The sequence below is a fragment of the Gymnogyps californianus genome, chromosome 12, assembly GCF_018139145.2.
Source record: "Gymnogyps californianus isolate 813 chromosome 12, ASM1813914v2, whole genome shotgun sequence".
Taxonomy (NCBI): domain Eukaryota; kingdom Metazoa; phylum Chordata; class Aves; order Accipitriformes; family Cathartidae; genus Gymnogyps; species Gymnogyps californianus.
Genome location: NC_059482.1, coordinates 23,131,823 through 23,148,897, shown reverse-complemented (window position 1 = coordinate 23,148,897; position 17,075 = coordinate 23,131,823). Strand labels below are relative to the sequence as shown.

Here is a 17,075-nt window from a genome sequence, read left to right as displayed (position 1 = left end):
CTTCCCCTTTCCCCTAAGTTCAGCTCCTTAAGCTGTTTCACAATGCTTTTGTGCATAGTTGATCCTGTTCCTGTGGGTCTTGCAATCAGTTCTGTAATGTTGTAAGCGCTTTCCTATGCTACTGAGGGGCAACAAGCATAGTTATTTCACTGATCCTGGAGTCCTGTTTCTAACAAATTCCTGAAGCTACTGTATTTTTTTTTTTTATACAGACTCCAGTGAAGTACTTTCTTAGACTCACATAATCACATAGGTTGGAAGGGCCCTCTTGAAGTTCTTCCACTCCAGGCTCCTGCTTAAAACCCAGGTCTAGCGGGAGCAGGTGGCTCAGGGTTTTATCCAGTCAAGTGTTGAACATCTCCAGAATATAGAGATTCTCCACCTCTTTGGGTCCCTGTTCCAGTGTTAAACCACCTCCATGGTTTAAATTAGTAAATATTTTTAAAAGTTGGAATTTTGCACGTTCCAACACACCCCTGTTGCCTCTTGTCCTGTTGCTGTGCACCTCTGAGAAGAGCCTGACTCTGTCCTCGCTGCTCTTTCCCGTTACGTAGTTGCAGACAGCAATGTGATTTCTCCTCCTTTCCACTACCCCTCTTAAAGATGAACAAACCTATTTCTCTTAGCTTCTGCTTGTATGTCATGGTTCCCAGCCCTCAGCCATCTTGGAAGCCCTCTGCTAGACACGTTCCCTTATAGCAATGTCTTTCTTGTCCTGGGGAGCCCAAAAGTGGGCCGTACTGGTATACTGGTTTCCCTTGTTTCATATTAAGGCAGTTGGTAAGACACAGACGGTTTTATAACACAGCTAAGTATTACAAGTTCTTGCAGATAAGACAAAGACCTATGGCTGTGAATAATGGAGGGGTCTGTTCACAAGGCAAACTACCGAAATGTGTCTGAAAAAAGTTTAAGGAGCTTTTCTGCTAGACTTGAAGCCAATGATAGCCCTTTTTAGATTAATAGGAATGCTAACTTGGAGTAAAAAAAAAAATTCATGTCTGGAAATCTTGTGTTTCAGTGTAAGTGAGAGACTGTAGGAATAAGTATGTTGCATTATCACCTGTTCCTCCTAGAGCCTGTTTTTTCAGTTTTGAAAACACCACAACTGAAGGAAGTGGTAGGGAAGCTGACAAAACTCTTTTCATGTCAAAAAATGTGCAAGAATAAAGTCAAACTAAAACCATGTAAGTAACAGCAGGTTGGAAATACGGGCTTCAGTGTGATAGTACAGCCTTAAAGAGCGAAAGATGACAGTCTAAAGAATGGAAGGGAAAACCCTTTTTCTAACAATTTTTTTCCAAACGCTATACTGAAAGTTAATACATGGGAACAGTCTGAGATGAATTGTAAATTAAGTTGTTATACTATATTCTGCAATGAACAGTTGCTTTCATTGTTTGCTATTTGTTTGGATTTTCTTGGTTTTTTGTTTTGTTTTATCAAATCTCAAAGTTTGGACCTAAAACATATGACAACTGCTTTTTTTCCTCTCATATCTAGAGATACCTCCTTTCTAGAAGGAAAGGAGTTAAGTTTCATTTACTCGCCTCAGAAGGATAAGTACTAATTTTTGGAGTTTCTATGAAGTGCTGCTTTGCAAATTAAGAAATTAGCAAAAGGACTGTTTTGTTTCCGAAAGAGGAAGGTGTGTGCTGGAGGTGATGTTTGGAAATTAAGTGGTTAAAATGGCAAATCAGTGGGACGGGACTGTCCTTTGCCTAGGGCCAGTACTGCTAACACCTGCTACCCATGACAGAATCAGAAATCTTGCTGCTAAAAATTTCATCCTTTTTTATCGTAGCCTTACTTGTACTTATGATCTTTATTTTCTTTCTTTGAGTCTTTACATCCTTTCTCTTGAGCTAATTCTGCCTGCAGTATTGTACTTCTTTTTCCTGCTGGGGAGATTAGTTTCCAGAAGAAAGGCAAAGAGATGCTTGGAGGAAAAAAAAATACTATTTGTTTCAAATGTTATGGCAATATAAAAATGGGTTAAACTTCACTTTAGCATTTTCTTGTGGAAATATTTAAGAACGTGTTAATTTTTGGTGAGAAAAGCCTGTATTTACATCGTGTGTTTTTAGTTAAAACTGAGATTTTTCTCTTTTGTAAGTAATCCCTCCAAAGTAGGTAGTTTTATTACCTGCATGATTAATCTGTGTTGAAATTTTCTAAAATTCATCTGTGTTTTACATTTTCAATTCCATTTCAGAGCTGTGCGATAGAAATTGTGTGGAACATATAATTCTAAGCCTGGGGTTAGTTTGCAGTGCCTAAGTAGCACTGAATAAAGCATTTAGGACACGCTGCTGCATAAGCTTTTTCTGGACCTGGAGGTGCTTACTGAACAGGATTTTGAGATCTTGCTTTAGGTATTTGAAGGGCAGTGCCTGCTCAGATAAACAGACCTGGCCATAGCTTCTTGTCCTTGCTCCAGCAAACCAGACTGAGGAACTGATCTGATTGAACTTTTTGTTTTTCATGTTGGAAAAGGGATTGGGTTAAATATCTTCTGTTAAGCTGCCTTAACTGTTTCTTACAGCTCTTGTTAATGAGTTTGAAGTCTATGATGCTGTTGGGTGGCTTGCCTTTTGGTTTTATGGGTTTTTTTAATATTTATGTATTTACCAGAGAATTTCTGGGGAAAAAATCATGTTTAAGCTATGTCCCTTGTGCACTGCTCTTGGTTGACTTCATGACCTCTAACACAGAGTCTCTTGTTACGTACTCCGAGGAACCCTGCTAATGAATAGCACTAAGCCTAAGCATTATGTTCAGCTTTTAGATATGCAGATATGGATCACCATTTCATTTATCAGCTATTGCAGATATGCAGATGTTGACTTTGAGCCAGAGAAAGGCTCAAATCCCGTCTGTGTTTCAGATCTGAAAATGGCATTAGTGGTCTGCAGCCTATGTAACTTCCTTTTGTTAAGTACTTACTGGATTCATTTTCTGTCTGTGTATTATCATTTTATTCAGTGTATTGTGTTGATGATTGTGCATAAATTTTGACCTGTGTAATATCTCTTTCAGTGACCAGGAGCCTCCTTATTCAATGATCACGTTGCATGAAATGGCAGAAACAGGTATCAAGGCACTGTGTTGGGCATTTCAGTTGTGACTCCAAAGCAAAAAAAAAAAAAAAAAAAAAAAAAAACCCTCTTTGCTTTACGAAGAAAAATACACGCTAGCAGTATGTGTTACGACTTGCTGTAGCTCTAGGGATGTGGGATCCAAAACACAGTTCTGCCCTTCAGAAGCTTCACTGAGCTCATTGCATTTGCCTGAGTTTTTTTTGAACTCCATTAGACTTCCCACGTGAACTCTTCAGAAGCAGCCAACGGATGGCCACAAACACATTGTAATGGCATTAAACCGTAAGCCACAAAGAATGTCTGTTTGCAGTAAGGCAGAAACAACCCATATATGTATGTAGACATGGTTTAAACCCACATGCTCCAGTGTTGGCAAATAGTACATACTTTTTGGTTTGGGTTTTGCTGTCCTTAGACCTCTGCTTTATTGCTGTAGTTGTTCCAGCCCTGTCCAACCCTGTCCCTAAGTACTCCTGCAAGATGAGCCGTGTTTGTGCAAGGGCTGTTTTATCTTTGTTACAGTAGGAGAAATTCTCCCAGCTCAAGACCTCCACCAAATTTCTGGTTTAGGTGAATTTTTGTCTCTTAGTAGAGTTGGTACTGGTCTTAGGAAATGTATTTCTATATCAAAATAAATTAATCAACCTGATTAGATATTACAGCAATTCAGTAAAATGTTTTTTAGGGGAATGTGCCAACAAAACTCAAACCGCAATGTGTTACTTAGATTTACTTGTCATTGTAGAAGGGAGCGCTAAGTCTCTTCAACCTCACTCACTTGTATGCAGATACAGACTCAGTCTTTATTTTGACTTCTAAGGAAATTACTTTCTTGTAAATCCAAATCTGTTTACTTTATTAGTAGTTTAACATCTTATATGTGGATTGTTGTTTACTTGCAAGTAGAAGCCCTTGTCTACTCATTAAACAGTGAGAGCTGTTCCTTATGAAAGCAAATTTTCTTTAGACCACCAGGCATGGGACAAGCTAATGCAGTTCCTCTGAGGCCCATGTTACTTGAGGGAACTCAAGAAGAGTGCTCTGGTTCTGGCTAGAAGAAATATTTCTTCAGTGTCATCGTGGATGCAGCATTTAACACTTAAGAGTTGGCGTTGGACACTGAACGCTTGAGTATCGCACTGGAACAAAGTGCTTGTCCATACTGGTCATGAGCGTTCCTTCCTAATACTAGTGGGAACTAAAGGATGCTCTGGCCTGAGCAAGACTGTTCTCCAAACAATAGAGGTGTTCACTATTACCCATGCTGCTGTAAATTTTTTTTTCTCCTTGAATTTAAACTTCTAAACTACTGCAAACTAAGACATTGATGTAAAAAGTAAACTGGTTTGGTTTTTTTTCTTTTTCCTAGTGTCTTTAAACTCACTGGGTAATTTTGAGGATTTTTCAGTTTACATTTATGGATGTATTTTGAACACTTCAGAATTGCAGTTTTAATTCTGAGCGTTACTTCTGTTTTGTGGTTGACAGATGAAGGCTGGTTGGAAGTTGTCCAATCTTTAATTAGAGTTATTCCATTAGACGATCCCCTGGGACCAGCTGTTATAACGCTACTACTTGATGAATGTCCGCTGCCAACAAAAGTGAGTTGAAAGCGTATGTATTTATCTGTGGCTGAATTTCAGTTATTCGTGGTTGCCACACCTGTGGTAGCTTCTGAGTGGGTTTCACCAGTGATGCAAGACTTTGTTAGCTGCTCAGAAAATGAGTGTAACTTGCAACTTCGAGTAATTTGCGGTGACTTGGTATCTAATTGCTACTTAATGCTAGAAGCACTGTACAGGGAAAAAAGAAAAGAAGAAAAAAGATAAATCTGGGGATTTATCTGAAAAAAGATAAATGGGGAAGAACAAGAGGCCTTTGGTCTTTAGCTGCTTTTCTTGCTGTCCTCTCCTGCCATGTGGTACATGCGTGCTGTGCAGTGAGGGTGTACAGATGCTGCAAAAGCAGTACAAGTTCTGCCATTTTGTTCTCAAGTTCTGAAAGCTGCGCATTTACAAGTCACTATTGAATTTGTTCCTGCTCTGCACATAAGGAATGCAACACAAGTGGGTGTGTTAAGTTAAACAACTGACATTTTTTCACTAGGAAATATCTAGATACAGTTTTGGCAAATTTGAATACTTTTTTTTTTTTACTGACTGCTGATCTGTTTTTTGGATGGAAAGATGACGCGAGGTGTTTATACTGTGTTGGTACAGGTGCTTTAGTGAGTGCCTCAAGTGCTTCGAGATGCTAACCATTGTTGAATCCCTTGAAACGTGATGATTGTACAGAGAACTTGTCTGTCTTCAAATACTTGTCATGATCTCATTTCATCAGAAATTGATGATGACATCATTGCAGCTTTCATTTATCCATCTGCTTCTTATGCTGCCAATTTTAGTTTTCAGTTTGCATTGCTAGGGATATAAAAAGCTGGTAGCTTTTTGTCTTGCGTAAATGCATGAGTGGCTGGAGAGCTAGTCAAGCTCTCTAACTGCCCAAAGTGGTTTTTTTTTCTTTCCTCTAGGCTATTGATTAAAGTCATCTGAGACTTTTGAACAAGTTGAATGTTGTATGATGGCTGTCACATAGACTGCAAAATGATTTTGAAAACAAGGCTATGACTAGAAATTTTGCCTGCTTTGAAAAAGAAATCAGGAAATGGAGACCACTGTGAATGTGCCATATGAAGAGTGATTTTTGTATTTTTTGTTCAGCTATACAATGTACTTGGCAATCAAATGATTTGTTTTTTGAAAACCACATGACTTTTAGGTACTTTAATTTTAAGGAGTTAGCTATGAAATAGTTGACCCTAACAAGACAAAAGGATTAAGATGCCTGTGTCTGGGGTGTACAGAGGTTTTTTTCCTGTGCAATCTCTTTACAGTACAAGGAGCTGCAGTTGTGGGATCTGCTGGTCACATGCAGCCTAGTAAAGTGTTTGCTGCTGTTCATTTTCTTTCTATTCACGACAAGTTTAAGTTTTGGGTCTTAAGGGTTTTAAGTCAGTGCCCCACTTCTGTAACAGCTGGAGAACAGCAGCAGGCTGTATTTCATCTTCTGTTATTGTAAGCTATAAAGTCCATAAAGTTAAAATGGCAATGCAGTAAACTGTTTATTCTATAAAGTCTTTATTTAACTCAAAATAGTTGATCTCTGACGGTTCTAATAATGGCTAAAAGCAGTATCAGAGCATGTAAAGAGTCTAATTTTAGTGAGGCTTTTCCATCCCAAGTCTGTGGCTCCGTCATCCTTTCTTCTTTCTCTATTCTTTCCATTTAGCGTCAGTCCTGTTCATCATTTCTGGTTTTGTGGCTTTTCTTTTGGAAACATAACTACTTTTCAGTGTGATCTCTGTACAAGCCTCAGACTCCAGCACAGTAAACTGATTTGAGTGTGGCTCAGAACACAATTCAAAAAAACATATATATTCAACTTGAACAGTACTCATTTTTTTTTTTTTTCTCCAAATGGCCTCCTGATGACTTCAATATGAGGAGCTCTTCTATTTTAATTAGATCCTAGCCTGAGATTATGCAGTTTCAATCTGAATCAGCTGAAACTTTCATGAAGTCTGGAAAGTTGAGGGGGATTTGGAACTTTGCAGGGTGGGGTTCTCCCTGTGGGATAACTTGTTCTGGCTCTAGATTAACCCCTAACTCTCTCAAAATGGAGGACATGCTCTAGATCTGTCTTGAATTTTATCCATACCATACTGCCTGAATGAAGCAAGTCAAAGCATGGCATTTTAGATTTATTACCCTCATTGGTTACTTCCTAAATTAGTGTGACTACAAAAAGCCATTTATGCTCTCAGGAATACCATTTATGACATCCTGTAAAGCTGACAGCGTCCTAAATTTATAGTGCGTATTTGGGCTCTTTTTTGGGGGCATGTCTCTTCAGTCCTGAATTCTAAAGTCTAAACCAGCCCTTTTCTTTTGGAAAGGGTGTGAGTTTTAGGACACTGGAAACAGATTGCATGGCAGTAGTGCCATGTGTGCTGATTGGTATTGTTTGCCTTTGTCTACCATTCTAGTTCCTGTTGCTATAGGTAGCTCACTTGTGTATGTCCAGAAGTGTCCTGAGTTGTTGATCACAACAATGACCAACAATCTGGTGGTAATTTTAAAGTTACAACTCTTGGGTATGTTGAACTTTTCTTCCCATCTGTTCTTTATTATCTTCTTATCTTAGAAGATAACCGTCCCATGCTGTCTGTAATATGATGCTGACTTAGTAATACAGTGTAAAAATAATTTGTTGTACTATATCGAGTTGGGGGGAAAACTGTATCTGTCAGTAATGTTGAAGAGATTTCTGATTTTTCTTTTTCAGGATGCATTACAAAAGCTAACTGAAATATTAAACTTGAGTGGAGCTGCTGCTTGCCAGGATGCTTGTTACCCTGCCAAACACCGGAATACAACTGCAGTACTGGGCTGCTTAGCAGAGAAGTTAGCAGGTAAAGCCGTGGGATTCTTCTGAAGGCTTGCTTTTGGCTCGCTGGAGCACCTTCTGGTTTAGTGGCCACAATAGTTCAGAAATGTTTTCTTAGAACTGAATAATGTTCTGCATCGAGGGGAGACCTTGTGTGACAGAATCTACTGCTCGATTAAAATGTCGAACACTCACTAGCTTGGGTCGGAATGAGCCATTCACAATCCCAGGTACTTAAAAAGATCCCATCCTTCTGATGCATGGTTAGTGATTGTGGATCGATGTTTGTTTATGGTATGTTGCTTTAGCACTGGTAATCAGTCGTTTCTGTAGACCTACTCTGGCTGTGTGTGAGTTACTGAGAACACGTAGTTCTCTAGCCAGTAGGCAGGAGTATCAAATTAGTAGTCTGGAGGCTGTTTAGAAACAAAAGAAAGATGATCTTTCTGCTAAACATGTATTGTTCTATTGTAGTTAGCTGAAAAGAGTCTCTCTTCTGTGTTACTTAAAAGAAAATTGCTGGGATTCTATTTTAAGGTGACTTTTCGTATAGAACTTTTTATTCCCTGTCATTTCTAGTACCCTGCTGGAAACTGATGATTAAGTTTCCTTCCTGCTGATGGTCAGTTTTATATCTAGGTTTTTTGCTCTTTTCTGAAAGCAGACAGGAAAAGGAGGAAAAAGTGATTGTCCGGTATCACCTAATGGTTATTAAAAAATAATTTCAGTATTTCTGTCAAAAGTAAAGAACAAGGGCAGGAAGCATTTTTGTACTATAGTGCTTCCACCCTGTTATACTAAGTCAAAATGAGATCCTGTATCTATTTTTGTCTTAGTGGACACGGATCTCATTGTATCAGCTCAGGCAGCAAATCTGTTAATGATGTGTTGGAACCCATTGCAATTTGTTAGAGTTTGTAGATGCTAGAGTTTGATTCCCTTGTATCTCTCTCTTGACTAAGCAGACAGTATTTCAGAGCATTTTTTTTTGTAACTGGCTGCTTGCTATGGTGCTGCTGCAAATTGTATAATTAACTATCAAGTAGGCTATATTAGATGCTCAGTTTTGCTTCTTTTGGGCTACTGATAAATGGAGCTGGTCTTTATACTTTGACTCTGGAAGTAAAGGAGAGCCGGTCTCTTTTTGAAAGTAATGAGCATGAAAATGCTGAGCAGAGGCTGGTGGAGTCTTACTTCAAAATCTCAGAAGTGTGGCTAGAACTCTGTACCCATTTACAGCAGGTAAACTGAATATGTTTGTAATTTGCCCGTAACTGTGTAATTATTAAATATGTAGCAAATATTTGACTGGGAACAATAATTGTTCTATATTATATTGCTGCTTTGCTACGATGTTCTTAGATGTTCTTTAATTTGTTGCCTTGTGTTTAAAAGATCTGTGCAGTGATGAGTATCTGGTAGTTCCCATGGATGGATTTAATTTTTAATGTTCTTGTAGGTCCTGCGAGCATAGGCTTACTCAGCCCAGGCATATTGGAATATTTACTTCACAGCTTGGTGAGTGTCTTCGATCTTTTTGTATGTATCCATATGTAGCATTATAAGGCAATTTATTTTTTTTTTTAATTATTGTGAAAAGTTAGGGTCATGTTTGGTAAATACTGGTAACATATGTTATAGAAAGCTGAGATTCCAGAGAGTCTGTGGGATCTCCATCCTTGGAGATAATTGGAAGTCAATAGGACAAGGCACTGAGCAGCCTGATCTACTCGAACCAGCTCTCCACAGGAGGGTGGACTAGAGGAGCTTTGGAGGTCCCTTTCAACCTAAAGCATTCTGTGACAGACTAACAGCTTTTCCTATCCATCTGTGCTGGGTATTTATTAAATCACTTTTCTTACTGCCCATGTTTAGAACTTCCAGTCCCATCCGACAGTGATGCTTTTTGCACTAATAGCACTGGAGAAGTTTGCACAAACAAGTAAGTATTAGCCTGATACTGCTCTGAACAGTCGTACTATGGCTTCTACTGCATGATTGTCACTTGCTTCATCTGATGACACTTGTGAGCATGAGAGACTGGATTGGTGGAAACGAATATAGAAGAGAAATGTTTGTCCACTTACAGGCACGAAGAAATATTTATTGCTTTAGTGACATCCCTCTACCTCTCAAAACCCTTGAGATATTTGCTGAAACTCAGTGCAGTCCTTCCCAGTTAGAAATTGCTGTAGAAGGACTTAGGACATGAGGCCTTTGTCACTGAAATAAATCTGTATTAAAGATGGAGGACAGCTATGATTGGGTGTTTGCAGGCAGGAAAAAATGTTTATTGCTTTAATGACACCCCCACCCACAAACCCTTAGGAGATTTGCTGAAACTCAGTCCTTCTCAGCTTAGAAATTGCTACATAAAGACTTATGACACGAGACCTTTGTTACTTGAAAAGAAATAAATCTGTATTACAGAGATGGAGAACAGCTGTGATCTAATAGTCTCTTGATGATGCAGCTCCATGCTGAGAAGTGGTGTATCTGAGTGCTAAGTTAATTTCATATCTGCTTGGGGAAAGAATTTCATGCTGTTTGTAATACTGAGGTTTAAAGGGGTGTGTGTGTGTGTGGGGGGGGGGGTTCTACTGCATTTGTAGACTGTTACTATTTTTAACTAAACTTATCCCTAGTTTATAGCAATTATTCTTTTTTGCTCTTAAATTGCAGGTGAAAATAAAATGACAGTTTCTGAATCGTGCATTAGCGACCAACTGATCTTGCTAGAGAAATGGACAGATAATCCAGACTATTTAAAACGCCAGGTTGGATTCTGTGCCCAGTGGAGTTTAGACAATCTATGTAGGTATAACAAAGGGGTGGATTCATTTAATATTAATCACTTCTCCAAAGAGATGGAGGACTATTTTGTGTTTGTTTTGTATAAGCACTTACTGTAAATATACCTGACTGCATTTATAATCACTCTCCTTCAAAAAAAAAAAAAAAAAAGGGGCAAATAAATCCAGTGTAATTGCATGGAAAGGAAATTTTGGCAAGGAAAACGTTTGTGAAAGGAAGTGGTTTGTACTCTGCAGGTTGGAGCTGCAATGAAAATTCTTCTTTGCACCATATTTCCTGTAACCCACACTTCAGCAGACGTGCTGAGTGGCTAAATAGTGCAGCTCTGTCTCTCTGCGGAACAGCTGGATTACTGACATATCCTGCTGACAGTCACTACTGTGATCATACCCCAGCAGTGCACGGTCTCAAAGAATTGTTAAAGACTTCTAAAAGTAAAGATACGGTCTTGGGATCAAACGTGAAAAGTGTTTGACAAAGCACTTTATAGATCTGTCCTTTTGGATGACTAACAATCATCAAATTCACTTGTTTAGTTGTGATTGCGAGGGTGCAGCAACTCTAAGGACCTTGTAGTTTCTAATGCCTTTTAGATAAATTTGGGAAAGGTCTTGTTGGGCTTTAGCCAGTTTATGGAAGGCCAATGTCAGTTGTGTTTAGTAAACATCAGTATAAGTATTATAGCAAGTTTGGGATATATGAAGGGTCCTAAGGTAAGATCTCTGATTTGTAAATTAACATGCATGTGTCAGCAATTTGACACCTGACAAGATAAATGCTTCTGATCCTTCCATGTGAAAAGGGGATGCAGGAAGAGCGAGCTGCTTTGGCTCAGTTCCAGTTCATCACCTACCTGAAAATGAGAGGATAAAAAACTTTAAATCCTTGTTTCCCCATCCCCAAAATCTTTTCCACTGTGGTGAATCAGAAAAACTCTGCCCAACTAAATATACAAATACAATGGTAAATCCTGAAACAGTGGAGTCTTGGTACGAACTTGGATGCCTTACATTTGCCTGTGGGTTTCCTGAAAGTAATAATTAGATTGTAGGAGCTCCAGTCAGAGGTATAGGTCATGTTCTCATGTTTAGAGGATATTTAACACACAGTGTATTGGAAGTGATGCTGTTTTCATGCAGGCAAAATGTCAGTATTTCATTCGGTTATGCCAAAAATTAACTGGATCCTAGAGAGATTGATTGCCACTGTGTGAAATGTTTAAAATAAAGTTTTACTGCAGCAGTGATTAAAACTAGTTTTATTTTGCAGTTTTAAAAGAAGGCAGGCAGTTTACATATGAGAAGGTTGACTTGACCAACATTAGGGCTATGCTGAACAGCAACGATGTCAGTGAATACCTGAAGATCTCTCCACATGGATTAGAGGTAGGATATTTCATGATTTCAACCTAAAAAGGAGTCTGAAGAAAAAGGCAGGTTTTAACTATTTTTGTTGGCTACTTGCTCCTGTGATTTCCTAGAATGAATCAAAGTTCTCTGCCAGCTTTGTACAGAAAACTTGCTTTGTCAGAGGGTTGTAACATTGCTACGCTGATCTCAATTGTAGAAATGTTCACGCTAAAGTAACACCTGTGTCTGTGCCCCAAAACTTCAGAAAAGTGAGGGGGATGCTTAAGAGTCAGCTGGCTTTTCACTCATTTTGACTAAAATTGTTCACAAAGTATAATTCCTGTTGTTTGTCCTGTCTAGTCTTGAAAAGGCCATAGCAGTAGGATTTTTGTCCAGCCATGTGTGTGGTTTTTTTCTTCCTCTGTTACTTTTTTCTAAAAACTTGTTTGACTACTTAGAGATGAATTTTCATGAATTAACATTGAGTACCTCTCTGTCCTTCATACCAGGAGTCAGCTAACAACCAATGACTTAGGTCTTCCTGTCTTGGTTGTCTTAGTCTTTAAATCTTTAAATTGACTCTGTCAACGTTCTGCCTTTTTTTTTCCCTGTGGCTTACCACTGAACAATTTTCAGTATTGCCTACTCGCTAGTTTGTGTGACAATTGTTGCTATAAAGAGAGGTTGCTTTCTGTCTGAAGTGCCTCTAAAATTATGTTGGTGTATTCTTATAGGCAAGAAACTTGATCCAGGGAAGGAAGGGGCTTGTTTGAATGCTAATTTTATAGAAACTTAATTTTTGGTTTGGTTTTGGTAGGCTCGATGTGATGCCTCATCCTTTGAAAGCGTTAGATGTACGTTCTGTGTCGATTCTGGAGTTTGGTACTATGAAGTTACAGTCATTACTTCGGGAGTGATGCAGATAGGATGGGCTACCAAAGACAGCAAATTTCTCAATCATGTGAGTACATGTAATGTCATCTAGCCGATGATGTAACTTCAGTATTTTTCTACTTACAACACCCATGAAAATAGCTCTGGTTATTCTGTGGTAGTAACTGAGCACTTGCGTGTTTCCTTCAATTTTTCTGTACTTTCATGAAGCTATTTTTGCTGAATTTAGTGGTACAAGAAGAGGCTGTATTGTCACTGCTACGGACTGACACTGTTCACACAAGTCATGCATAGCTGCTAGCAATGACAGCTTGTTACCTACTTGCTGTTGTCTGGAAGCTACAGGGAAATTATTTCTTATTTTTTGCGGCTTAGTCTCTTCTTGGAAATTCTTTAGATAACAGTGGTGGTTACTGTCTGTTGTTTTTGGAAGTAAAGAATTACTCACTAGGAACTAGCAGATTATCATGCACTCGCTTTTACACAGGTCACCAAGCAGCCATTTAATTACCCTCTTTAACATACTTTCCTGTTAAATTAACTTTCACAAGGGAAATAATTCTTTAAATTGACTCTGGGATAGCATGGTATCATTGGATCTGCTGGTAGCAGCAATATGGTATGGTTTGGGTATGTGACAGCTGCATTTTCATTAAAAACAAGGATTACAAAAAGATTAAACCTTCTACCTTCTTGCCTTTATTCTGATAATACAGAGTAAGTACACTGTCTTATTTTATAGTTTGCTTTGCTCTCCCTCTCATCCAGATAACTTAGTATCTTATTCTTAAGTATTCTTCTTCCTACAATTTTACTTTTAAAATTATGTACTTGCTAGCATTAAAGCAAAATGTGCCATGTGCACATCAAGTTCAAACGTATAGTCAAAGAATAATCTTGAATGTTAGTAGAGATGTAACTAGGACTTCTTTCTTAAATCTTCATGGTAACTCTGTATGGCTGTTGTAAACTCAGTATGCTGTAGCATAATTTGCTTCACTATTTCCATAATACTAAGAAAGTGTAATGATTACTACCCAAAAAACTTGTCTGCCTCAGCTTAGAGAGGACTTTCCATATTTTCAGCCTTCCAAACTTTCATTACAGTTCATTAAAGTGCAAGCTAGAATTTTAGTACAAAAGGTGTGTATGGCCTAGCCTGCCGCCGCTGACCAGAATGGAAATACAGTGCTGGGATTTTAAGTTGACACTTCTACTGGCTGAGCTTGAGTAAGAAATGTACCTGCAGCCCTTTATTGTTGTAATTGCATGGCTTTCTGTTCCTACTTGGAATTTAATTTAGGAGAAGAATTTTTTTTATATATATATTATTTTTAACGTAGAGATAAGCAGTTAAAACTGCTCATTTCTGATTATTATAGAAAAAGTCATTCTACAGCTGAGTCAAATGCAGAAGCTAATATGAAGATAGGCCAAATACATACATGTGAGTAAATATTGATGGTTGGGGGTATAAGGGAAATACATCAAGGAGATGAAACAAACACCAGTGGTAAGAAACCCAACAGGCATGGGAGAGCAGCTTTTCTCACCATTTAACTTAAGTCTTCCTGTGAGTTCAGTGGTCTTGCCCCATTTCTTGTAATTATTCATGTGAATAGCACTGTCCTCTGCTGGTGTATAACATGCGTATATCTCTACATCACATCCAAAGTCCAGTCCCACATTTCTAGCATGGAATTGCAAGTGTGATATAAATGGGGGGAAAAAACCAAACAAAAGAAAAAACCAACAACAAAACAAAGCCAAAAAAACACAACCAAACAAAAATACCGTACAGACCTGTCCTGAGCACAGGCGTTGTAGACATTGAGTGTGATGGAAACTGTTTGAAATAAAAGGCCATGTGTCTGCCTTTAGACTGCTAAGAGGCTTAAAAGATTTTTCCCACTTACTGTTAAGGAGCTTGGTGTATATGCATTTTTCTGTCTGTGCTTCCTGTACAAGGTATGAAAATAGGAAATGTCACATCTCTGAGCAGGATGACTTTTCTGTTGCAACAACTGTTTTGCTGGTGGCTAAATGCTGCTGCTGTTTGAGTTCCTCAGGTGTCTGCCTGAAATACAAGGATATTATCTTCTGGGTATGTCACAAACACAGTCATCAGAGTAGCCATATGCTCTTTATTTACAGCATGTGTAACAAAAAGACTAGTCCTAAATATGATATTAAACACCCATTAGCTGGGCTTAGCTTTAATTTGGGACATCGGAGGCTTGTGTAATCAGACGCTGTCTAGTATTTGCACTCCAGACAAACCATGCTGAGCACGAGGAAGTTATCTTCCATAATGCTTTTGGGTTTTGTGTTTGGGCGCTCCTACATGACAGATTCTTCTCCCACTCGGAAACTTTTAGTTTTGCATTTGTCTTGGACCTTGGGGCTATCACTTGATAACCTTTTCACAAATTGAGGGAGGCCGGCACTGAAAGGGACACAGTATGCAATAAATTCAGCGAAGGGACCATGGGTTTGTTCTCTTTCTGTGTACTGTATGTTCTGGTGGCACTTCGATATCTTGTGGTGGAAGGTATTACAAGTGTGGTACTGGGACTTCAAGATAAGAGAGCGGTTACACTTCTATGTTGACTTTTAAAATGCAAGAAGTTAGCTATGTGGGTACTAGCATTCTGATTTTTAAATATTTTAATAGACAGGAGTGATTTGAGCTCTCAGAATGAAAAACACTTTGGAGACAATATCCCCTTCTTCCCCCCTCCTCACCCCAACAAATTCCTTTTGATGTGAAAATGAAACTAAGACTAGTTTGAAAAAATTATCTTCACGGCGGTGGGAGAAACCCTTCCTGCTCTTGGATGAATGGTTTAGTTGAATAAAAATAAACTTTAGCCCTTCTGTGTGAGGAATGGCTGCAGACTGAAATGCTTCACTCTTTTTCTAAAGGAAGGTTATGGCATTGGGGACGATGAATACTCCTGTGCATATGATGGCTGCCGGCAGCTGATTTGGTATAATGCCAGAAGTAAACCACATTCCCATCCCTGTTGGAAAGAAGGTATTCAGTCCATCTTCTGCTGTTTATCCTAACTGGATTTCTGCACAGGACTTTTTCCTCTCGCAGGTGTCTAGAAAACAGTTTGTTAGTAGGTGCGAACAGAACAGTTACTGCCTAATCCTGATGATACTAAAGGTTTAATAATTATTGTGCCTTTACTAATGTTTGCAATGGTTTAAATGTACAAAGTGGGCACCACACTCTTGTTCCACAATCTGTGTAAAGAGAATCTTGTTGGTTAAATGCTTTTTCTTTTCATAGGCAGAGTACAAATCATAGCACCAACTAACATGGCTGGACACTTAATCATAAGACTTTCTCAGACGTTTGCAGCCCTACAGACAGGGTTGAAATGTTCCTTTCTGGGTTGAAAGAGTTATTTCAGAGAAGTGGAAAAAAAACCTGTCTAATTTAGAGATCAAGGTTAAGGGGGAGTTGCACTGTGTTGCTTACTTTAAATTCTTGGATAACTACTTGGACAGCAAAATTCTGTTCTTGATCCCAGTTTTGAAATCTTGGTAGGAGTCTGTGCATGCCGTGCTTGTGTGAACTGTGCCGCCTTCTATTAAAAATTTCTGCCAAGAATGGCTAAATTAGAATGTCTCTTAAAAATATGCACAAGCATATTAGAAACTTTAGCAAGCATGTGTTCTGAGGATATCTTCAATGGGTGTAAAATAGCCAAGGAGAGACAGAGTGCAGCTTTTTTCTGGCTTTGGCAAATACTCTGCAATACTTCTATAACTATGTAGTATTAATGCTCTGGCAGACTAAAATATTTTCTTTTTTTACTATTTTGTCCTGGTTTTTTTCTTTAGTAACTGTCTGTACCAATATTTCTTCCTTTATGCTTTTGCAAACAGTTCCTTTTAAGTGAAACAACTCATAGCGAGATATGGGATACTTAAAACAATAACTGTTTCAGCTGTTGGCATTTAACAGAAGGGAAATCTTTAAATTATTTTTGTTTTGCATGTAAGGAGACACAATAGGATTTCTACTAGACTTGCAAGAAAAGCAAATGATCTTCTATTTAAATGGAAACCAGCTTCCTGCCGAGAAGCAAGTATTTTCATCTGCTGTGTAAGTATGTGCTCATTTGGAAGGACAGTGACCTGTATGGATAATTGTTTTAATTATATGAAGTGTTTCCCATTCGAGATGTAAACTCATATTTGCTTACCTGGAGCCATCATTAAGCAGGTTTCCCAATTGAAAGTTGCTTAGAAATCAGTGAGAAGGATATAATTTTCCAGGTGGATTTCAGGGTCCAAAATAAATACTTTGGACCTTCCAAAGGTAGGTTCAACTCGATGTTTTCTACTGTCAAACTAGCACAGCATTGAAATAGAATGAGGCTGTAGCAAAGATGAACAAACTTCTAGTAGTGCTTGAGGATTTTTTGATCTTTTAAAAAAAACAAAGCCTCAGTCC

The 17,075-nt window shown here is 38.5% G+C and overlaps 1 protein-coding gene across 1 annotated transcript in view; it reads left to right on the top strand.

Annotated features, from left to right (window-relative positions):
• Nucleotides 1–17,075, top strand: part of RSPRY1 (ring finger and SPRY domain containing 1) — a 38,862-nt gene that overhangs the window by 15,770 nt on the left and 6,017 nt on the right. The window contains exons 4-13 of the mRNA XM_050903731.1: nt 3,040–3,092; nt 4,590–4,702; nt 7,446–7,572; nt 9,007–9,065; nt 9,423–9,489; nt 10,230–10,361; nt 11,631–11,746; nt 12,528–12,671; nt 15,530–15,641; nt 16,622–16,724. Of these exons, the coding sequence (XP_050759688.1) occupies nt 3,040–3,092; nt 4,590–4,702; nt 7,446–7,572; nt 9,007–9,065; nt 9,423–9,489; nt 10,230–10,361; nt 11,631–11,746; nt 12,528–12,671; nt 15,530–15,641; nt 16,622–16,724 (1,026 nt within the window). The remainder of the gene's footprint in view (nt 1–3,039; nt 3,093–4,589; nt 4,703–7,445; nt 7,573–9,006; nt 9,066–9,422; nt 9,490–10,229; nt 10,362–11,630; nt 11,747–12,527; nt 12,672–15,529; nt 15,642–16,621; nt 16,725–17,075) is intronic.